At 36.1% G+C, this 25,350-nt stretch overlaps 1 protein-coding gene across 9 annotated transcripts in view; it reads left to right on the top strand.

Annotated features, from left to right (window-relative positions):
- Positions 1–25,350, top strand: part of LOC124631018 (E3 ubiquitin-protein ligase HECW2) — a 91,842-nt gene that overhangs the window by 52,284 nt on the left and 14,208 nt on the right. The window contains exon 1 of one of the 9 annotated variants that reach the window (XM_047165116.1): positions 20,096–20,533. The exons of the other annotated variants lie outside the window; for them this stretch is intronic. Within the exon in view, the coding sequence (XP_047021072.1) occupies positions 20,493–20,533 (41 nt within the window). The 5' untranslated portion in view covers positions 20,096–20,492. Of the gene's footprint in view, positions 1–20,095; positions 20,534–25,350 lie in introns of those variants that run through there. 9 annotated transcript variants of the gene reach the window in all.

Raw genomic sequence — 25,350 nt, 5'->3', positions numbered from 1 at the left:
TGTTTAGATACTACTTGATACCTTGTTAACTTGAAGTAAAGACAATATAGAGAAAGGAGTTCCTGTAGGAGAATGGTGCCACATTTTTATAATGCAGTACTGAATGTATGGCATGGCAGTAAGACAACCAAAATTATCCGTTAACAAAAGGGTTTGTTATTTTTGCATTATTGCACATTTGTTGATGCACCTCTTACATACATATTGAGTTGATGTACAAAAGCAAGCTTAACCCAGAGTTGGGTACTCCGATATCAACATCACTATTCTAAATCATCATTAACACTCAAATAACCATTTACCCAATACATCCCATTAGTAAAGTTCCAACTCAATCCTAAGCTCGCACTTTACGCTATCTGAACCAGTCCTTAAGATAACATGGCTTACTATTTGTTTATGCCATTATCACGCCTAACATCATTTGTTGAGGCATAATGTCTTCGATAAATGAGCTACTGACTTACCAACCATTTCAGGGTTATCGTTCGAAGATAAAAAGGAAATGTATGTATTATGTGTTTTTATAGGTAATGAACTCTAATCTTGTTATCTTGGGATTAGGATTATGTTGTTTGTGTTGGTCAGTTTTGTTTTTGATATTGATCGCGTGACTTAGATGTGTGTTTAGTAGTATAGCACTCGTTCTAGTAGCAATTTGTTAGTACTAGTTTACGATAGCAAGTGAAGTATGTACATAACTTGAAAAGTCAAAAGGGAACGATAGAGTGTAAACTAGGGAATGCAATCCCGACTCGAGATTGCAAATTCGGGATCCCGCGGGATTAGAAATATCAATCCCGCGGGATCCCGGAATTTTCGGGATCCCGTCTAATTTAAAAAAAATTGAATTCAGATGACTGAAAAAGCTGTATGTCTGATAACTGCTTGTTTGTGATAGTGAGGTTAATTAAAATAACATATTACTCGAAAGAAAATAAAAACCTTTATTCTTTAATCTTACCAACTAAATAATAATCAGGTTGTAAGGAAATTAACGTAGGTAAATTAGGTAATCAAAACAATAAGCTTATTTCAAGGGAATTAGTAAAAAGAGTGATTTTGAAAATGACTCCTTAAAAAACAAAGTGTATTAATAGTTTCATCTGCTAAACGGCATCTAATGTCCGTTGCAATGTACCCCGCTGCTGAGAATGCCCTCTCCGACTCAACGCTGGTTGGCAACAGCGTGGCGAAGCAATTATATGCAAACTGCAAAAATCGCCCCCTTGTTCCTCCACACTCAAGCAAATCCATTTCTTTTTTAATGGTAGATTCTAATTTTTCTAAGCTCGTGGACGTATATACAGGTGCAAAAGGACTTGGTTGTGTGTGTGTTGCGTCACTGACCACTGCCGCCCAATCCCGTCAATCTCGAACGGGATCTCGTCATATGATGCGTCGGGATTGATCCCGAAAAATTACACGAGATCTCGCGAGATCGGGATCCCGCGGGATCGGGATTGCATTCCCTAGTGTAAACTCAAGAAGTTTTCAGGACAAAATGGCAATACGAGTATCACTAGAACAATAATGAACAGAGCATGATAAACTTAATAAAAAGAAATGGAACCTTCTCAAGTAAATAATAAGGTTTATTTTACAAAAAAATAAGTTTTCCGATGTTTATTATTTGTGACAATTCCTATAATTTCCAAGGTTTCCGTAGTGCCACCCATTGTCTATAAAAGTTTAATATTCTATAGGGCTTCCAAGAAATATACTTCTAAGTTCGTGTCTGGTATATTTATGACAGAACGACGTTTATGGAGCATAAATATTGAAGTACAGGAGGTACAGTCGGCGACAAAAATATGTGAAAATGTCTATATTTTTCTGGCGTCAAATAAAAGATGCGACCTCCTTGGTCGTAAATAAGAAAGATAGATAGGTAGATATATTCTTTATTATGTACAATGTACACCAATTTACATAAAAAACTAAAATGTTTAACAAATTTTAGGTGACACAATAAGCGGTTTAAATATTAATAGGAAGGCCTAATGAGGAGTTATACTTAGGTACAATATGGCAACATTGGCATCGTCTTTAAGAAGTAATGCATTTTTTTGGTGTTCATTAAGTATATTTAAAAAATAATAAGGTTTTCCTTCGGAAAATCCTGAACATTGATTAAACACCAGTCATTGTCTTCATTGCTATTAATGGCGGCTAGATTGCGTGAAATGAGGTAACATCTACCTACCTATTTAATAGCTAAAGAAATTAAAATTATCGTGATTCATTGTTTCAGATTGATCAGCGTTTTTCTATAGGTAATTAAACATATTTATAGTTCGGCCATTCAGAGAATGCGTTCCTGACACGTCGCGATTGAACTGACGACGTAATAACATTCATTGATTATTGATATAATAATGTTGTTTTAATGCTCCTCAATTGTTAAAACGGTAAACAACCAGCAAAAATATTTTTATCGTAACTGCAACGCCATTGCAAAGTTACGTCGTCAGTTCAATCGCGACGTGTCAGGAACGCATTCTCTGAATGGCCGAACTGTAATTGGTGAATTAAAACTTATAATTTATGTTACTGACTGTATTGACACAAGATTATTCTTATTTCAAGGACCTTTGACAAAGGCTTGAGATTCCAAGTAGGATTTCGGGACGTTATTTTAATAATGTTGACAGCTAAAATTCGTTTGACAGCTTTTAATTACACATATTTCTGCGAACATAGATATTATTAATAGGTGGTGAGTTACTACAGCGAGCTTTTGAATATTTTGTGTTAGCCAATTTAAAATTACAAAGACAAGCAAAGGTATCTTCGTATCTTTTTTACTAGTCATAAATCTAAAAATATTATTTTTGGGTATTATCTCTATACAAGCTGTTGATTTGCATCCGTGCCATATTCAAGGATGTAATTATGCTAATGATTCTCGACCCAAATCAATAAAAAAATTGGTACGTAATTTTTTTTCTTTAATTTTTTTTCGGAATTCCGTAAATGTCATCTAGCCTTATTTAAACTTGTCGCGTATGTTACTGGCGTTAAAACCGTGCTGCACCCTCACACAAACGCAAACACAAAGCATTCGTAACGATCACTCATAAATTTCATTCATAAAATTGGATTACTTCGAAAATACCACGACATTACAATGACAAAAAAAGCAGTGCATATTAGTTATTTCCCATCTACTGTAATTCCAATCGATTATTTATGTATTGTATGTCCTCCTCCTGAACTATGGCACAAATGCAAATCAACACCTTGTATATCTATGTTAATTAAAACATTCGTTGTGAACTTACTTTCTTTCAGTTCAGTTTTCACTTGCTGCGCCCGCGCATGTTAACATTTGCATTCAGAATCTGCCAGACCGTGAACACATTTATCTTTGGAACGTACATTCATTATGTTGTACCAGATATTAATTTATTAGATTAATTACTCCTTTGAGTAAAAGAATAAACGTAGATCCGAGGGTTTTGATCCGCAATTTTATTCAATTTGGTTGAGACTTAGAAGAACCTTCGACAACGGGTTTACCCGAATACTGAAAGATTTTTTTCTTTCATTCAGGAGAAAGTTTTTTCGATAGATTGCTTATCTAACACTGGAATATTTTTTAAAACAGGAGCTACTCCTGAGGTATGCGCGTTCAAGTAAAAATAACATGAACTAACTCTTCAGCTTGAACAGGTATTCTTTGACTCAGATCAACCAAGGATCATATTACTTTTAGTAGATTTCCAGACGAAAGAGAAATAAATTTCCACGCCCATTTCAGAATGGAAACATCCAATTACCTACATGTCATAAAATAAATATTCACTTAGTAATTAATATTCACAATGAATTTCCATGTAACCATGTCCATAATCGTACATGAATGAGCAAATTTTCCGATAGATATGGTAATATTTTAACGCGTACTCAACGCATATGGTTAAACAGTGATTCATTGTGTTATTATGGCTTTAAGCTAATTGTCTATTGGTTTGCATCGCGAAATAACTTGGAAGCCTTTTAGAGAATGGTAGCGGAAAGCTACCGTGGCTACTGGGGAAGTTTGCGCTATCCATTACTTGAACCCACATTAAATAATGTTTAGGGGTCCTTACTCAAACGGAAAAACGGGACATGGGGTTTTCCTTTTACTAAGACTTCTGTCTGTCACCAGGCTATATTTAATGAAGCGTAATAGTAAGAAAGTTTAAAATGTCTCAGGTTATGTATTATTGTTGCTGCTTTAACAACACACACTGAAAAGTAGAATAAAATAAATATTTTAACTCTGCTCTTAGGCTTCCTTACAACAAGCGTGATTTTTGCTCGTTTTATGTACGGAACCATAGGTTTCCGACTTGGCTAGTTTTTATTTCTTAATGATTGGTTTGTAACTCTGTTTGATTGTGATTTGAGGATGCACGGAAAGGTTCAAATATCAACTGAAGTTTCCGATTTTAAATAGTTTTTTGTGGTCCTAAAATAAAACTGATTATCCTCATATTATGATAATAACGAAACTTAAATGTCAATGATGACGTTGACTTGACCTTGACTTATAGGACTTATCGTTTCTGACTCATTAGTTCGTTTTTATATTTCGTAGAAACAATGATAGTCCCAAGAATGGGATTTATTTCAGTAAAATTGTATGGAAACTTGTTCTAATACAAAGGAAATAACAAAATTTTAAGGAAACTCTTGTTTCTTTTAATTACTTGACTGCTGACTTGTTAATTCATGACATCGTTTGCATTCCTCATTATTATTGCAAATCGTATTACGAAGAATTTTCCGATAGGTTGTTAGCAAGTCAGGCTATTATCAAATAGGAACTAGATGTTTCCCGCGAGTTTATCCCATACATGTTATGGAACTTACCTCCCCACTCAGAGACATTTAATGATTACTTAAGTCACTCCTTAGTGACGGAATGTCATACAAATCCTTTACTAAGGAATGGCTTAAGTAACCATTAAATGTCTCTGAGTGGGGAGGTTAGTAATGTATGTGTCCTCCAAATGAAGCCTTGCCAAACCTCAAATTACTTTAAAGGTCCATGCAACATTCAAGAATTTCAGCAAACAGTTTCAGCCATCTTCCCATGAAATCACGGACCTAAAGTTACATCTGGATAGAACTGTCAGCGTACACAATATTTCCCACATATCGAGTGCGCTTACCCGGCCGGAGTCGTTATAATCACACGCATCAACTAGGTCGTGCTTACCAACAAATTATCGTATGCTATCCTGTCATTATCCAGAATAGAACTGTGTGGGAAGGTCATGGGAATTAATACCATGACCCTTAACATTCAATTTCGAAAGAATTAGGCTTTGTTTGGAACCCACGCGGTTTACAACCAACTCCCATTACATACCTTACTCCTTCTAGTAATTTAAGCCAATGATCTTTGTTTATGAATATTGCACGTGTTTCAATGTTAAGGCACATTAAATTTTGATTAAACTTAAAATAGCAAAGCAATTGGAGTTGAAATAATAGCTAATAAGTCTATTTTAGAAACACGACCTCCCGCTTAATATACCGAAGTGAATGAGCCGTAAATATAAAGTTATCAATATAAATAAAACAAAATATAAATATAAATAAATAAAGCATGCTGAGTAAAAACTTTATAGGTACATCTGGTAAAGATGGCGTATCTTTAATATTAATAAGGTACTAAATTAAAACGCTTATGAATGGAATATAAAACATCGAAATGCAATTTTTATGCAGATACGCGTGTGAAGTGAAAAAAGTAATTTATCATTAAGCTGTAGTCGCGGATTATAATATAGCACATTTAATAAATTTCTGATAGTTTTTTCCTTTATTAAAAAACTGTATAAAACATTGTTTAACGGTCACCTCAAGTAATTTCAAAATAATTGCCAAAAATTATAACCTTGTTAAGCGTATTGTCCTTAAAATCGTTTGAAATCATACCTAATTTATTTAAGTATTTTACAAAACATATATTTACTTAGCTGCATAATTTGAGTAATTTGAACTTGTGTCAAGGTGAAACATGACTGTGCGTGATAATGGGCGCTGCAATTATTTAATAAAAATATAGCACCTGAACTTGTTCTAGTCGCTAATAATGTGCATCCTGTGTTTGCGTGCTTAGTATCGTAGGTGCTATGTATCTGTTCTCTGGTGTTTGTTGCCGAATCAATAAGAACATTGTCCTTATAGATCAAGACTACAGAATCATCTGACAAAATAATGTATTTCGATTGGTCTGAAAACTAATCTCGTTGACTTCTGCAAGTCGGAAAGAAATTTATGGATCTTAAACTTTTCCTTATAATTTTCCTTGCCTGTGAGGCCCTGACGGCCGAATATTGAAATGGGGCTCAATTTTAAGGACTACTCAAACATCATTCTATTTTTATCATACTTCGTCGATTGGTGCGACAGAAACATTTTTAAGTAAAACTTATATTTTAGTACCGTTTCTAGGTATACTGGTAACTTTTGCCAATCAATCACTGCCTGCCTGTACAAAAACCACCTACTGTTAACTTGAGCTTTAATGCAATCCTTTACCTTTAATACAGTTGTTATTGTAGCCTAACTTGATCAAGCCAAACCCAGGACTAAATCAAACGCAACATTGCTAGCAGTTATAGAGCGTTAGTCATCATTTCAGCTCTAATTTAGGAACAAAACACTTCATTTTATTTAGATTTAGCGGTTACAACCACTGTTAATGAGCTCATCAGATATAGACACCTGACACAGTCATCGCGATATTATGTATTTCTAATTTAAGACGAATCCCAAATTCCAATAACGTTAGCCATTGAACCGAAAAATTGACGAATAAGTGCGAAGATGCGTTTAATTAAAATGCTCATGTAGCTTAATTGTTAATTTATATGTAAAATTCGACGTTTGGCCTTGTATTTCAATTGCGTTTCAAAATTAGTATAAGTTAAGTACCCATCTGAGACTTTTCAGTCTTTGTTTGGAATACTTTGTTTATGACACAATAAGGTGATATTTCTTTTCTGTCTGGTAACTATAAAACTTGGATAGGTATACATAGACAACATTGTAATATTTCTTTCTTCCTTATAAAACATTAAAAGAAATGCTTCGTTTTAAGATAAGAGTAGGTATACAACGAATTGATGCAGTTCGCAACAGTAGGTACTTAATTGATATAAAAAGTCATCCAATATGCTAAATGAAATAGGAATAGGGATTGCTTATACGTAACTGAATTTCCTGTTCTGAAGTAGCCTTCTGTATTGTGATTTCAAATTGATTGATTCAAAAATAAATTGGTCATAATTGATGATTGCTTCATGCAAAATCGTTTCGATTCGAAGGACCAGTAAATGGTTTTGCTGAAAGGAATCGTTCGGTCAGAAATCAGTAAGTCTGACAAGCAGTCTTTCCTAGGGGTATTGTGTTGCCCGGGTAACTGGGTTCAGGTCAGATACCGACTTAAGTTAGAACTCTTGAGTTACGATAACTTATAATGTATTCTAACTTGAAGTCAAGTAATTGTTTACTTCTCACGCTGCTCATTCAAGTCGCTAATTGTGGCTCAATTAGGTCAATAAGTACTATTGTAATGATCATTATGTAATAGGCAGGCGAGCTGAGATATAATAGTAACAATGTAGGTTTATTACACCTCGTTATTTAATGATTTGTTTGTGTTTGTAATGATCAGAATTGTTTAGATGAGCTATTATCTTAGTAAGATTTTGATACTGATTTCGGTGTAAGAGAGAAATTAATTCTAATTAGCTATAGATCTGTCTATTATGGCACTGGAATTGGGATAGCTTTAAATATGTAACAGTCGGAATGTATAGTTAAGGGTCTCCAAAAATTCGTTGTTATTTTGATAAGATCTGGAGGTAATGGTGTCAACATCATCATGACACCTCACTTACACTAAGATATGCGCAGGCACATACTTTTACATGTAATTGTCCATTGTTTCAATAATCGCTCCTGACAATCACATAACTGCATTGTCACAGTGTTACAGAGTTATTGAGTAATAGACAAGTGCCCCCTTTAGATTGAGATAGGGTAAGTGTGTGGGAAACACTTGAAAGTTGAAGAAAATTGTATTATTGAATGAATGATATGATACTACATGCCGTGCTCGTGAGATAATCAGAGAGGTATAATCTACCTTAGCATAAAACTATTTGTTTGCATTAAAGTTTACTTGTTACATCCTTTTAGGTCTGCCATAAAAGTTACTCAGTAGTATAATAAAGCTGCTTATTCATTCAATAAAATAATTATTAGTTCCTCTGTTTTTGTTTTTGGTTTTTGGTGGTGTTATTCAGTTTTTGGTCAAAATACCAAATTTAATAGACCTTACCCAAACTGAAGTAATACTCAATAAAATCTTAATTCAAAGTTATTTCTCAGTAGACTAAATCGTGTTTTGATTAACAACACTAATAACGATATTGAAGTACAAAATAGCTTTCATAAACACAAGGTACTGACGGAATAACAAAGGGTTTCGCAACTTGCTTAATCAATAGCTACTGGCCCAATGAGGGATCGCCGGCCGTCGGCGCAAGCGCATGATGCGGGCATTAACATACAATCGCCATCAGAACGATATTAATTCTCTTAACCTAATTGTGGCGCATGATTAAAAGCAATTTAATTGACTTTGAATTTGATTGGCGAGTTTCTTGTGTTAGGTTATGTTGATGCTGGAAGGATCTACTACGGTACTAAAGTCACTGCTTGAATGAAGAGGTCCTAAGTATTGTTTCTTTTTTAAACTCTAGGTTAGTACTTACATTCTTACCGCGGGGTTAAAAAAAATTTGAGTCTATTCAACTATGATATTTTTATAGGAAAGTCCATGAGAATTTTCCCCCAATACATAAACTAAAAAATTCTTGCTGAAAAACAGTTCCTCTATCAGTATAAAGCCGTTGGAAGGACTAGAAAGCTTTTCAATAAAGGAAATTAGAATTAAACAGGAAAATAACTCCAAAATTAAAGCCCAAAAGTTAGTGTGCTACACAAAGCTCTTTTGTCCGTCAACAACATGTTACCGAATGTTTACGATCATTCGAGTGCTCGACTTAGTGAGCGATTTTATCGAGTTCTCCATATTCCCGTGAGCTATGACGTCACATACCATGTTTGCACGTTGAATGGTGTTAAAACGTATCCGATTGATTTTGAATGTTCACCATACATGTGTATGTGTATTGATTTTTTACAAAATCGCGTGGGTCTTGGTATATATTGACCTTTCAGACGGACAGTTTTATTTATTGAATCGGTTGTTAATAGGACACTCCAGTTTATTGATTACGGTAATTATATGTAGACGAGTGGGTGTGTTTTACCCCAGGATCGTATTTTTCCATTAATTATTCAAATTCGAACTACACAAATGGAAATGGATTTATCTACATGCGATATATATCTAGTATGTACAAAATAATAGGGTAACAATAAAGGAAAACAATGAATTAGTGTGATTGCATGTTTTGTTTGTTATCATATCAATCATTGCGCATTGCAGTGTTGACGTATAGTATAGTGCAGTGAGAACAATTAATTCTGATTAAATGGAATACATATACAGGTAAATTGTCTTTATTATCTTTTGTGACTTGGCGAATTTTGAAAATTAGGAAAGGTCATCAATCGTCATATTTTGATTGTGATAAACTTGTAATACAATTTAATTGTTTATGTGAAGGGACTGTAGCTGTCATCCATTTAATCGTTAATTTCAACAACATCTCTCTAAGTACGCGTTTATTTGTGACGCAATTATTGCTAATAAACAATCGATTCGATTACTCAGAATCTCGAGTGGTTTTAACGCTCATCAGACCTTGTAACTGAAACGCTCATCCATTATTTAACGTCGATTCTTCTCGTTTAAATACAATACTTAGTACATTCAGCTACTGCACCGTTTTTGCAATAAGTACACTACTTATCTGATATTTTGAGAGTAGTCAATTTCATGCTGAAAAGTGGAAAATCAAGCGCGTAAATATAGGGTTTCACAAAGGATCGTATGCGCAGTCGCCGCGTGGGCCGCTATTTTCGCACGCGCCACATCGCCCGCGTCGACTATTTTCAGTGCGTTCCTTAGCAAGCTCGCACAAAACAAATAAACATCAATATCCTTGCCATATTATTTTGATAACGTCGAGGAGGTTTGCTAAATGTTCTGAATTTATATTAAACGCATGCTCTTATTGTTTCAGGTAAGGGTCTTCAAGTTTTCTTCCCAAAGTTCAGATGTAAACAAGCGGTGAGTGCGTTCGGGAGAAATTGCTTTCGAAGGGAAAATTTCAAGTAATAGGGTTGATGACGTCAGCGCGCGTTGGAGGCTTCCAGTTCACGTGACACCGTGTTTGTGGTCACGTGACGTAGAAACCCTTCAACCCATTTAGTTAATTATATACATAGGCTATTAAAATAGCTTTTATCTGAGGTTCACGCGAGCACGTGAAACGAAACGGTGGCGGTCCATGTTATTAAAGCTCTGTCGCTTCAAACTTCATTTATTTGGAGTTGTAGGCTGTTAACTGTCTACCTACAAATATAGGGTTTTGCTTACTCTGTCCCGAAGGACCAAGGATATCTCAATACACTTTCTGAGCAGGTTTACGAAGCTTAATGAATTTTTGACTCATAAAGCAATAAATTATAAACCGGTTGGTGATTGCAACATTTTGCACTCTATTATTTTAAATATTAATTTTATCAACAATATGCCACTTCCTAGCAATTTCCTTTTACGGCAATCTTCACCACATAACCTTTATTGTTTCGTATCTTTACGTCATTTATACAATATAGAAATACAGCCAAACGATCGCCGAGTGCTCCATTTTTATTAAGGTCATGTATAACGTAAAATACTGGGCAGGTATCACAAATAACAACGATCTGTGTGACATTTCCCAAATGCCAGGGGTTGAGTCGCAAAATGGTGACGAACGTACAACGAAACGCTCTAAATTTATATTCTACAAATTCAAATATTCAGTTAATCAATTTTCGATGAGGTGATTTGGAAAATTTTACGGTAGGATTACAGTATAACGAACTCTTTTAAATTGTACATTTGTAATTGCCACAAAATTACATGAACAATTGGCATTTCACATCAAAATTGTTCTTGTATTTCTTTGCACGACAGACAAACACTGTTCACTTCACACCTTATCCAAATCAGTAGTGATCCAAAAAGACAAATAGACCTATAGCAGCCTTGTCCTAGATACCTGAAATTTTAATCGCATGTCAACAGTACCATCGGCATCCACTCGCTAAAGGTATTAGGTATAATTAGTGCGGCAAACAATGGCCGACCGATGGCAGATAACATCTGCGATGGATTCACTGGACAATGTGATATAGATAACCGACCCTTCATGTGGTGAATAAGCTTGAAGGTAATTAGGGCTCTGGTGGAACTAGGTTCTCAGACTAAAGATATGTTGTCGCTTACATTTTAATTACTGAGTTTGCTTTCTCGTGAACAACTTGAGGTTTAATATTTATGGTTATAGATAGATAGATAGAATATTCTTTATTGTACACTAATAACAAACAGAAGGACATAACAAACAAGTAGTAAACGAGTACAAGGCGGTCTTATCACTAAAAGCGATCTCTTCCAGACAACCTTTGGATGGAGTCGATCTGTAAAGAAATAGATTACGGGTAGTATACTTAGCGTGCAAAAATTATTATTTTATTATTTATACCAAAGAAATCAAATAAACAATACATACACATATATAATACAAGACAAAAATAGAAATATATAAGAAAGAGAAGCAGCATTACAGAGCCAGGTAATGATTCTTCATTTTCTTATGTTACTTTTTGTGAAACTGAATGGTACCCAGTTCTGCTAGAGGTTAGGACTATAGTATTCTCTACAACAGAGAAATGTAGTGCTCATTAATATCTTCATGAAAGCGTCTGGTAGCTAAATTATAAACTCAAGCGACACTAGCTAGAACTTCTAAGAATGAAAAGTCTATAAATGAATCTTCAGATCTGAAAATAGTTTATCATCATTTAATACGAACTCGCGTTATAAAGTTTATTCAGATTGTCTTCAAAGGTAAGGAGACTATAAAAAGCGCTATTCAAAACATCACACAGTTCCCACGACGTAAATAAAAGCTTCGCCAAATATATCTAAGTAACTGTGCGGTGCGTGCGCGCAGGTGTGCAAGCGACAATGCGCACAATAATTGTGCAGGAATCCTGTATTGTCGAAGTTGTTGAGCCTCGGGAGCCTCCTAACGGAATGCTGTCAGGATCTGACAGAGTTCACGTTTTTTGCACCTCCATCCTCGTGTCGAGTTCCAAATTATAGGTTCGCGAAATATCTCAGGTGTGGATGAAGATAAAGAGACGTCATGTTCAGGGTTTCTTAAGGAAAATAGAAAAAAATATGTTCTAAAATTAAATATGTTACCGTTCCTAAGACATTTCACGTGCGTCATTCGTGGAGGGTGAAAACTTTCTCAAAGAAAGCCGACACAAAAATGGTTGCAAAAGTTCGTAAAAGGGAAGCCAAAAGGAATTGTGAAACAAACCCTTTGCCATTTATAGCTCCTTTTTAACTAGCGTAGGCACATTTTTAATTTTATTGCCTTTTAAAAGGGGACCGTTTCGTTCGTCACTATTCCGGTTTTATAGTTTTTAGTTTACTCAAGAGTTTGATGGAAGTCTGTTTTAGTTTTTTATTGCTTAAACAGTACTGTAATCTCCTTCCTTCAATTGGGTCGTTGACGGAATACGATTGCTATTATCTTTTTGATTCCCAAATGGAGTGTGGTTTGAATATTCCCGTTATTCATTTACCGTCAAATTATCCGCTATACATTGTTATTCTACAAAATGTTTTCACATGTCACGGATGTAGAGGTACCACGCAGCTGGCTTCATTTCACGGATTTGTATAGCTTAGCTTCGAAGGGTTCCGTCAAGAAATTCGTCCTTGCTATCTCTTTTATGCAAAGAGTTTCGATAAATAAATAAATATTGATTGCACGCCAAACAATGGGTATTTCGGTCTTGTAAAGAATTACTGAAAATACAACCTTGATGAATTCTGAAATTGATTTGTAAATTATGTATGTAATTTGATTTCCAGGACAAAAGATTACCTTCGGTTTATTATTTTGTCGATTTTTTAATTTGAATTAACTTAACGTGTTTTCCTTGGTCATTTTAAATAGATGGTTTAGCTGATTGTCATTCCCTATTCTCTTTAAGAAAATTAACTGGAGAACCCACTTCTTCTCGATAAAACTTTCTTCAACATTATGAGTCTCCGTGAAAATAATTGCTTATAAGGTCAGCCCACTAATCGCTGCACCCTTTGGTTCCCCGGCAACAGCTTGGGGCCACAATACCATTTTTTTCATCTAACGGTACGCAGTAGTGGCCTGACGCAGGTAGATGCGCCCGCGCACCCGCCCGTTTCTGAGGATTCAATTCTTTGATTTACCATTTCTTTGAACTTTCTTGAGCTTAGGCTATAATTATCGAAGATATAAGTAGATACTTTGTGCTGCAATGTGTTTTGTTTGAGTCAAGCTGTTTGTTTGCTTCTATTGTGATCATCCTCAATTTGGTTCAGGTTTTGTGAATATTTCGATGACTTTTCAGCATATTGTGAACGTTGCATTAGAATTAAAGTGATGTCATTTAACTTAGTTTATGAGTTAAATAAATACACAAACATTAGTTTCCAATATTAGCCATAGCATGACTCATTGGAACATTTACACAAATTAGTTAGGTATAACAGAATTGTATTGTTGAAAGGCCTCGGCTTGCCATAGGCGGAGCTTTGGAAGGACGCGTGTCACTAACAATAACAAATGTTACAAAAATCCTTTTCTCAACGACTTAATGGCGTTGTAATTAGATGACAAACAATGTAACGTTACATTGAGCGTTGTGAATAGAGTCCCGCGCCCTTGTCTCTTTGTTAAACCGCCGGTGAGAGTAAAAGTACGTGTAATGAACGGCGCCCGTTTTATGGCCCCACTGAAAACTAGAATGCAAAACGATAAAAATTAGGAAATCATTTGTAAAAATTCCCTCAATAGTCTGGTTTTCGTTTTACTGTTAAACTTTGGCAACTTTAATGACTGTTTTAGCTATTTTTGTATTATAAAACAGTAGTTCCTATTACTGCTTGGCTTCTGGTGAAGAAGCTGAATAGAAAAAAAATAACATGCGGTTAGCCAACTCAAATCTGATCTTCCAATAAACACATTAACGATCTTAATAGTGATTGGAAGCGAAGGGCTCCCTAAGATATTGTGTTTCACCACCGCAGTTTACCATATCAGGTAAAATATGCTCAGCTTGTGTGGAGAACCGGCCTAGGGTATTTCGTAGTTGCCATATTACTAACCCAGCTAACTGTATTGAATTATTTTACCTTCGAAACATTACCAGCTCGCCTTCCCTTTTCGAATATTGTGACAAGCACCCTCGAAACATTCTCAGCTCACTTTCTTCGAATATTGTGACAAGCACCCTTCAAACCACTAAACACAGAAACAAAGTAGTACCGTCCCGATACTCTATTCGACATTTGACAGCATACAACATGACAGTGGGGCTGGCACGCGCACGGGAGCACGCCGTCCTGTCAGACCTTCCATACCTCGTGTGCGATGACCCATCCCCATCCTTAAGGCGACAGGGATATATTAGATGTACGCACACACATAGGTAGTCCCCATCTCATGTAACTTACAACCGGTACGGATCTAAGGACCAATTTAGATTTTTCAAACTGGGAAAAATATCGGCCTCGTTTATTAATATGGTGGAGAAAAGGATCCAGAAGTTTTTCAACCTCTTTAATTTAATACATCTCATTTATGGAAGCTCTAGAGGTAAATAATAAAAAAATATATAGGGAGTTTGTCATTGCTTTTTATCTTTACAGACTTCTAAAAGTATAAATATTTAATTACGCCAACTAATCGCATTTTGCGTATTCCTATGGAAAAAATAATTATTTCCTCCTATGATCAGATAACAACCGTTTTCCTCGGCAACCATTTCAGGATAACATCTGTAGAACATGAGATAACATAGTAAACTAGCATGTTCTAAACCATACTGGCAATTAAAGAGAACATAACTGATCATCTTCACATCTTCCGACATGTTACGCAAATAATATAATTGAAGGAAGTACCACATAGCCATATCATATATACCGTTAAATAATCCTTTGTATACTGTTGTCAGTACCCAAAGACACATAGGATTGTAGGAAGTTCAAGGCGGCGCCAAATCTGTAACCATTAATTTCAAAATTAGAACTATTGTTTGTTTACGTTTGTCATGAAGTGGAATAAAGAATATCTGATCAACAATAAAATGTTCATCATCGTCACTGTATCAATCCATTGCCATCCACGGCTGAACGTAGGCCTCTCCCAAGGAACACCAATGAAAACAGAATGACAGAGAAATAAAAAAACAGAAATTGTACTTTAGAAAAATGTATTGGCTAATTAAAATGCAAGGAAGGTTCAAGATTACAGCCACAGCGGATAAAATTAACACGCATCGTAGCAAAGAGATGGCGATGAAGAATTCTATAATTATTCAGAATTGCCAGAGGGTACATAAACACAGCCTTAGGATGGACATAGAAAATATAGAGCTGATACGTGCTACAAATGTACTGGAGACAGGATACTGAAGGCAGGATAATGAGGACGTTGTCCTGTAATAAAATAACATCGGACAATAATAACTTGTTTCAATAGAATTAGATTTTGCTGCAAAACTCTCAAATGCAAAGCAATTTTATAAATACTAAGAAAATCATATACCTAATAGAGAAATATTCAAGTATAATATAAGAATTTATTTGTTCGTATTTAAATGTTTAACTACATACATCGAATGTTTCCTCATTTAATGAATTCAGGTGGACTCTAGTATATTCGCTTATTTATTATTTTGTGACACTTCACGCTAATTAATTTAGGTATCAGTCAATGATAACGTAACAGAGTCAAGGACGAATCAATTAAATAAATATTAACGTATTTTCTCAAATTAATACGTCATCATTGTTGATAATGGGAAATTAAATTTTCAGAACAATGTATAATTTAAATAATTAAATGTGGGTACTGACATTGTTTTCAGTGCTCAAAATAAACGAAAACTGACAGTGCCTAAAAAGTACAAGATTTAAACGTGTTCACAAATTAATCTTAACTTAGGTCACCTCTTGGACATAACATTTGCATAAATAAAGTACATTTTATTGTTTAAGTAGTTACATTAGAGTATGTTATGTAGGAGATAAATGAAAACCCACGCAACAGCTAGCTCCCTATATCAAAAAAATCCTGGAAGAGCATTTTGTCTCATCTACGATCATTTGTAAGAACATAACGTTGCCTACATGCCTTTCAATTTGAAAGTATTGTGACGATGGATGTTCTAAGTAAGAATGTGGATGGCTTTAAGACTAGCGGAATATAAAGTAAGACACCAGATGAACTGTGTAATAGAAATGTAAAAGGAAATAATTAAGTGACGACTGATAGATATGCAATGAAGAAAAAGACTTGCACATACATACTGATTGAACAGATGTATTCGGAAGTCATAATTACCCAAGGAAAAGTTCTTAGATAAACAAGACTCATCATCTATTTTTCCACGGATATCGGAAAAGGCTGTGACCTAAAACGTCCGACACGGCATTTTACGTAGAATAGGAAAAAACGTTGATGTGACAAAGACGCATACTTTGGCGCGAGCGTAAAATAATCAATTACACAATTATAAGCAATTCCTATGTGTCATTGCACTTAGACTGTCTGTCTAGATACTTGTATAAGCTGTATTTTTCCTCGCTTAATTAATATTGAATATGTATGTCTGAATGTTTGTTTGTCATGCGTTTAAAGATAAACCACCGAACTGATTGGCATTTGGCACCTGCCTTCCAATGATCAATGTAATAGTTTCTATAGATCGAAAGATTGAATTAATAACTAACCCTTGGAATACAAGCAAACCCACTAGAAACAACAAGTTAAGATTAACATTTCCACGTGACGTAGATGACTAGTCTTAGTACATCAGAATATTATAATTACAGTTCCTTTTAAGACTTTACCTTCGGTTACGTATATAGGGATAGTACTACGTATTCTAAAACGTCACCGGTTTGTTGCTAATAAGCAATGTTGATGTATTTTCTCGATAGGTGAAAGAGTCATTTTCGATATAGGTATTTTAATGTTACTTAAATCTCATACAGGTTGACGCAAAACAGTGGTATTGGTTCCCGTCGTAATTAAAGGGCCCTGGTTAAGATGACTGAGTTAAAACACGTATTTTCTTCAAGGTACTAGTAGGTTGTGCAAAATCTGTACAACTGTTTGATTACAGGCATGCTGCCTCCTATTTAAGGAGTGCACAAAATAAAAAAAATACTAGCCGTGAATACTTAATGCTGCTACTTAACGCTTAGAGAAAAATATACGTGTCGCTTAATATTTTAAAGAGGAGATAATGAGATAATTTTATAAGTATCTCTTGTCACGTTAAATAGTCAGTCATTTATGTGGTTCCAGGGCTAACTGCCTAGAGCCCAGGATATGTCATGTTTACTTTAAGCTATTGCTAATTACGGCCGCTATTTAAAATCCCAGTCATAAAATAGACTGGTTTGGTCCTTCGAGGCGTAATATTTTCTTTAACAACTTTACACGTTTGTGACGAGAGCATTGAGTCTCTGACTACTCTGCTGGCTGAGGCCACACTTTAACATATACATTGTATTATACTGATACTAGTTAAATAGATGTGTACAAGTGGCCTAGTAACTAGGCCACTTCTACACGGACAAAATTTTAAACCTCAACATTTGGTCACTAATTCGTTTAGACACGCGATTCAATGCTGCATTATTTCGCTAATATTTAATTTGACAAGCATTCAGGAAGATAATTTTTGTAAACACGACAGATGAGTTATTATTGAAATTTTGAGGCCGCGACTAATGTGAACTGAAAATTTAAACAAGAAATAAATACATATATTAAACGATGAACATGATTTTTGTGATAGAACTTTGTAAAGCTAATTTCTCTGCGTGCGTGGGACACGATGAAGGTAAAAGTCAATCCTTTTAGTAAATTGTTTACTATCCATAAATTCAGGTCAAAACAAAAACGAAACATCATTCGTAAAAATAGAGATATCTACAATGTTGTGTACCTATTTCTGTTTCTGAAAGTAGGTTATCATCAAAACGAAGCTCGAGTCGATTGAACCGAACGGATAGGTAGTTCAACAAGGACATGATAGCAATATTGATGGAAAATAAACTATATTAGTGGACCCTTGAGAGCTTTGACGTCATAGTCCACTGTATTACACATTAGGGCCCGAGGACGCGGCCGAGGACAGTGCAGTAATTATAAGTATGTCAGGGAAACTGTTTAGAAAGTTGTTTACTCCATTAACGTCGAAGCCTATCGGGGAATAATAGGAAATTTATTTTAAATATCCCCCACAACTTCCCCTTTCACATACTAGGCACTACGAGTATTTCCAATTTGTTCCTTTCGTCCGCTGATCAGATCATCGAGTTAGAAAACAAGAGGACTCCCAAATATACTTTCCTTGGATTAGATTATAAGTTATCCCCTTCAGATATAATCTGTATTCCAAAATAAACAGTAGTTACAGAAGGTCGTGACATACGGGTGCTGCGTAGAGTGGGGTCCTACCATCTACCATCGCAGATTTGGGTCAGCGATATGTTACACACGTGTGTTCAACTTACAGACGTCATATGAGTTATATTGAAAATGTATTGGATGATTCTAGCTACTATTTTTTCCTTGTCTATGTTATCTCCTGTTTAGATCTGATTTGACAAATTAAGTGCCTCTGGGAATTACGCTCCTAAAGGGAAGGTCTAAATCCTACTTTGCAGAAAATAAAATGCTTTTGCTTTTCAATAGGCAGCAACTCTACCATGCCAGCGAGAGATAAATTCAACAAACACTATGCAGTTCAATAAATTGACAAAGAATTCCTCCAAGTTCGCCCTACAACATGTCTGCAGCCAGGATTGCGTTTATAAATAGTCTATAAATACTAGTAATAAGGTTACCGGTTGAGCATGAGATTGTAAGTGGACTTGCGTGCTGATGGACACTTGTTCTAAGCCAAGGATGTAAAGGAATGACTTAATGCCAGGGTACATGCTCTAGTTATAACCCAGCTCAGATAAATTAGTACGTAAGAGCTGTGGAAATATACATTATTTATTTATCCTCAAACATATTAAATATTTAACTGCTATCCTTAAATATTTTAATAGCTAGTTTCCTTTCAAAATTTTATGTTAGTGGTATTTTTGTTTGTGCTATAAATTATTGCTTAACTGCTGGTAGGTATCTCAACTGCAACCTACTCATCCTTGGTACGAATCATCCTTGTAGTTTCAAGATATGCATGTTTTTTATATAAGTTTTGAAGTTCTATATGTGGTACCCTCGTAATATAAGGTCTTATTATATGCGCATAACAATGAGTCAGGACTGAGCTCACTCTGACATCAACAAATTGGCAGTGCACGAAAAGCCTGCACTGCAATATCATTGCACATTTGAAACTTGCGTAGGCGATTACTGGACAATTTATTGAACAATTACGTCACTTCGTTGTACTCGAGTACTATCCAGCACTGACAGCGGTCTTAGGGCGAGACGTTCACGCAAGAAACACCTCTAGGCGTTCAATGAGTAACATGAAAGCGAGCTCCGTTTTTGAATCGTGCGTAATTGTCGCGTGCGAAATCTGACAACGTGCCTGCAGGTGTCTTCCGCGTAGAGATTTTCCGCTAAATTGAAACTGCATCAAATGAAATGTTATGCAGCCGCCTGGACAAACATAACGCCGTAAAACAACGCAATTGCAGAGTGAGTCAGGCGAGCTTACGAAGTCAAACAACACCCCCGTAGCGGCCGGCGTAGCGTCCCCGACAGCCGGCTCTACGATACAATCACAGTGAGGCAGTGTAGTCCGCGCCTCCACGCCGAGCGCACGCATCGTCCGACCACTCGCCGCTACGAGTGCGATGTTCATCGAACCTTCCGTGACTGTGCACCGATTTGATATTCAAATTGGACAATCGAAATAAGTCGTCAGGAGTGGATTGTATTGTAATGAGGTGGGCCCTACGTCGCCAGCACAGGGTGGGACCCTTCATAAAGTTGGACACACAGTTTCTTGACATGAGTTAAGGAGTTTATGCAGTGCGCTACTAATTTTGACCAGTGAAGTGACTGAGCCAGTGATGAGGAGTTTGCTTGGAGGCTTCGAAGGCCGCCAAAATTAATTCTTACCCGGAGCTCGGGGCGCGCACAGTGCCGCCCCGGGGGGCGCGCCGCCGCCAATTCATCAAGGGTTGGAAGAAGACCATGGGAGTCATCTCGAAAACTTTTGGCGTCGTCTTCAGTCTGTAAGTAAACTGAATCAAAACAATAACATTGATATTGCAAAATTTTAACTAAAGAAACAATTTTCTCGCATTACCATTTTATAGGTGCGAGAGCAGAAAGTTGCATCTGAAAATTGTTTATCATGACAATTTATCATAAACGCAACTAGAGTAGATAAATGGTGGCAATAAAAGCCCATTTCTCGACAGTGAAGCGCCGAGTCGTCGCTTGTCGTATGCGCTTGCGCAAGTGCTCCTATTCGCACGTTCACCGCATCGTAAAGATGCGTGCGCTTTCAGCTGCATGCGTAACAAACCAAACGTTTTTATTAATGTGTTCATTCATCTTCAAGTTGTCGTTTTCCGTTGTCTCACGAAATAGAAACCTCCAATAGGTTATGCAAAAATTACGCCACCTATTATCTGACCTGCCATCCGCTCCCGTGCCATTCATCATTGTTGATTTGTAAACGACTATTCTCACCAACACAGCGGTTTAGTCTACTTTCCCCTAAGACACTGTTTCAAATTAACGTTCTTTGAATATTACAGACCTTAAAATTAAGTCTGTGGCACCCAGACTTATAAACTTGATATTTCTACATGCTTTCCCATCAATAAAAATAATACTGGTACTGGAACTACTTTTTCACTATCCATAAAAGGTTACCATTATTTATGGAGTCATACACTTCATGAATTTTCCAACACTCATTACCATTACCAATGTCAATATCGATTGGAGGCATGAAATCGTACCTTAATGGCTTTCGTGAAGGCTGTTCGTAGGATCCAAAATAGTCTTGATTACACCGAAATTATGAAGTGTTGGATATCATGGTAACGATTGCATTACACGGCAAGATCCGAATCTATGATGAGCCTAAATCATTATTTGGCCAATTTAGTCGTCATAAATTTTGATGAATGTTCAACGCGAATGAGATTAGCACGCATGGTTTTTTTGACGATCATGTTATGTATTCTTCTAGTTTGCGTAATGGGGATCCATTGTTTTAAGTGAAACTGATCTTAAGCTGATTTAGGTGAAGGTACTCGTAATAAAGCTGGGCGTTATGTATTAACTACCGGTGTTTACTATAGATTGTATTAGCTAACATGGTCATTAATGAACTGTGCTAATCATTAGCACCATTCATTTTTATGCCGCACATTAGTGTTAAGCCTCCTATTTTTTACGGTCCAAATTCCCTTTTTTACCAAAACAATTCAATAGGCACCAGCATCTAATAAATTAGACACCAACAATGTAACTGTGTGGGGATAAAATACAGCTGGCAGCCCTTTGAACTCAGGGTTATAATGTAGAGGTCATTCGCGTTTCCGGACGACCTATTTTCTCGCATAAACAAGGGACTCCACAAAGCCCATTTTACAATTTATATCACGGAATAGTGACTGGTCAGACATTGATCATAGTAAGTCGTTACAACTCACGATTCTGATCGCCAACTTGCGAATAAATGGTGCACCGTGTAATTTTGCTGGATAGCCAATTTTTATGACGTCACAAGGCATTGGCCAACACGCTGCCAGGCTGCTGCTATCGGACCCTATCTAAAATTAATAGGGCAAAGTTCCGTAAAACGTCCGCCCGCAGTAATCTCGATCGACCTCAATGCTTAAGATTGATCTGTTTTAATTTTCTTGCTAATTATTTTCCAAAAAGGTTAATTTTAAAATAAAATGGCGACCCAACTGATGAACAATTCAAATACATAGTCGCATATTGCGACATCTGACATAACCAATAGGCAGTAATATTTCGTAGGTAGAAAAACTACCCTGTACAACATTTTCTATTAGGAGCTTTACTGAGTCTGAAAGTTTCCGGTACATCAAGACCGTTAGTAGGTTTAATACAGAGTTTGGATTATATTTTAAATAAAGTCAATTTAAATGAATCTCCAATTTCCAAAAGTCAGTTAATTGATTGGTACCTCATAACGGCCGTCCAGTTTTTACTTTGATCTCAACTATCTCCACATAATTTCTATGAAAGACAGCTTCCTCTGTCGACTTCTCCAGAAATATATATCCTGTTTTAAACTTAATGGTCGTGAGAATAGGTAATTTGGAGTTTTCATCGATGTCCTTTTTATTGCGTCAAATATAAGATACATAAAACTGAGTAATGATCATTGATCGCTCTACGGACACTTGAATAGAGATAATGAAGCTAATGGCCGCTGTTGAAATTCTAATACAAGAATGGAAGCGAAAATTAACGTAAATTAAATGCGGTTTTAGATACCCAATAAATCACGGGTTAATGTCTTAGGGGTATTAAAAGCTAAAGTATAGCCAACGCGCAAATGCACAGTCTCGACTATATTATTTGCTATCGAAGGAGGTTTAATAGTTCTTCGTTCATATAATAAAACGCTTATCAGTAGTTGTTTATGCTCACACATTATTGTTGCTAACGGAAATATTAAAAGCACAATAAATTCCGAACGCGAAGGGTTAGGGACCTATCCCACTATTGTGATTTGTCCCAAACATTAAAACGTGCGAATCTTCAACTAAATGCCGATGGTTCGCAATAAATATCTTCGGTAAGCCGTACAAAGATGTTTGCAATATAATCTGGTCCTTTGTAGTTGTGCTCCAGAAAGGTGCACAATTGTGTGCGTCTTATTGTGCTCCTAGCGTTTCGGGAAGCGCGGGGGTTGTCAAAGACACACTCATAATGTTCAATGGGACGTTTTTAACGCAGATCCCCGAACTTTTTTATTTTTGTCGGCTCAAATGGTATTTTTAATCTAGAAATAGAAAAAGGCTTAAAGCATCAGCTTTAAAATTGCGTTTCGCGAAACAATCAAGGATCGAAGAGCGAATTTGTATAGATCTTTAAAGATAACTTCTTTAAAGAGAACTTGGCAAAATATTTAAATGAGCATTTGTAAATTTGGGATATCTGCCAAATCTGTCTCAAATCTCAAACTCGTATCCAGGAAATGCCTTTGTGTTATATTCAAGAGATACTACATATCTAGATCAATTTTACATTGACGTCATCAGTCGTATTTCAGTGTAACCTTTACTTGTTACTATTTCCAACACGGTCTTCATTACTCATTCACATTTGGAGTATTGTCCTTCATTTTCTTTTATGATTCCATTTTCGTTATCTACTCTATTACATAAGAATGGGTCAAATTCTATGGAAAACTTCACTATGATACTATTTTCCTCTAGGCGTGGTATTTAGTTACCTAGTCATGAAAAGGGATCCTTTATTAGCAAACACCTAACATAGTATGAAATCGATAAGAAATATCAAGTATTTCGTAAAACAAACAAATCGTAAAATAATTACTCGTTCTCCGTTATCGATAGCTAAAACAAACGTTGTTAATGTGAGTTATCGCGCTTCATCGCTTTTAAATTAACAATAGGACACAAGTTTTACGAGGAGTCGTAAATTGTGGGCTTTTTACGTGTCGGTACTATACTTTATACGGTGCTGGCGTGCTCCTATATCGTTTGTTGCGGGTTACCAATCAAATCGTCGTAAAGCGTAATGGTTTCGGTCGTAATCCACTCGATATGGGAACTATCATTCTCTTAGATGGTCCCGATGACCGGCCCGATACAGATGGACAAGTTCATCTACTATCATTAGTCACGGGAATGTAAACTCTATTCCTTTTAAAATAGAATTGTTGATACACGCAACCTGATTTGGCGTTGGAAGAATTTTGGCCGCATTAGCGTCGGTTCTCGCGTTTGGGCAAACACCGTGGTTTAGATTATAACGTGTGTGGAGAATCTTATTTTCTTATGCTCATTGTTTTTATAACACCATTTTCGTATTTTTTCGGTCCGTCTAAATGGTCCATTTAAATAATTGTTAATGTACGTATTGTATTTAAAAAGACGCCCATGTTTAGTTTCACTATTTTATTTGGATGGCTGCACCAGGGCCATGGCCTGTAAAAAAAACTAGCAGTAATTTAATATGTGCCTTTACTTTCAATTCATAAGGACGAATATTTCCAGCATGTCAATATTTGTCTTTTTTATGTTCTCAACAAAATGAATCGTCTCCTGTTACCTAGGTGTTGTTTTTTCTGCGCAAAGTGCGTGACAATAGGGCTAGCTTGGACACCAGGGCAGTCGTGTGGAATGGCATTGTAGGACGAGTCTAACTGGTGTGGCCGCTCACATGCCCAAGGACTGGATTGTCGACAGCCCACAATAGACTTGTCATATCAGTTTTTTAACGTTTTTGTAACACCTTGAACTTCATTTTAAATAGATGACGATGAGTACTTATCAGAATCATCAAGCTTTAGTAAACTCATTGCTTTAATCGTAACGCAATTTTCCCTGAAAATATTTTTTTTTCTTTATTTACTGTATTCCAAACAACAAATATTAACAATTAGATTAGTATGTTGTGTACACAAGCTTAGATTAGTAAATAAAGAAACAAAGCAAAGGCAGCGGTGTTCAGCTGCGCGGGAGTGTTCCCGCCAATCGGTCATTGTCCTTGCGTTTCCTGTCATTAAACATTACTCATTGCACGAGTTACCCACATTTCGTTTATAGATCCCTTCGGCAAGTCAACAGTTGTAAACATATTAAACATGCGTGTACGTTTAATTTGGTCCTCCCCATAAAGTTGGTCTTTTGGTCCTTTTAAATGTTTTAAGGTCTACGTCATTTAACATTCTCTTGGTCTTTCGAGTCAAAATATTTGACACAGTATTTTGTAAAATGTACTCCAAATTCACTTACCGTAAAAACTGTTCTTGCATATGTATAAGGCATCGTTCAGACCAAACGTATTGTCGGTCGCTGACTGTGAG

Source organism: Helicoverpa zea, chromosome 6, assembly GCF_022581195.2.
Source record: "Helicoverpa zea isolate HzStark_Cry1AcR chromosome 6, ilHelZeax1.1, whole genome shotgun sequence".
NCBI classification, from domain to species: domain Eukaryota; kingdom Metazoa; phylum Arthropoda; class Insecta; order Lepidoptera; family Noctuidae; genus Helicoverpa; species Helicoverpa zea.
Note: the sequence above shows the minus strand (reverse complement) of the source record. Positions and strands in the feature narration are given on the sequence as shown.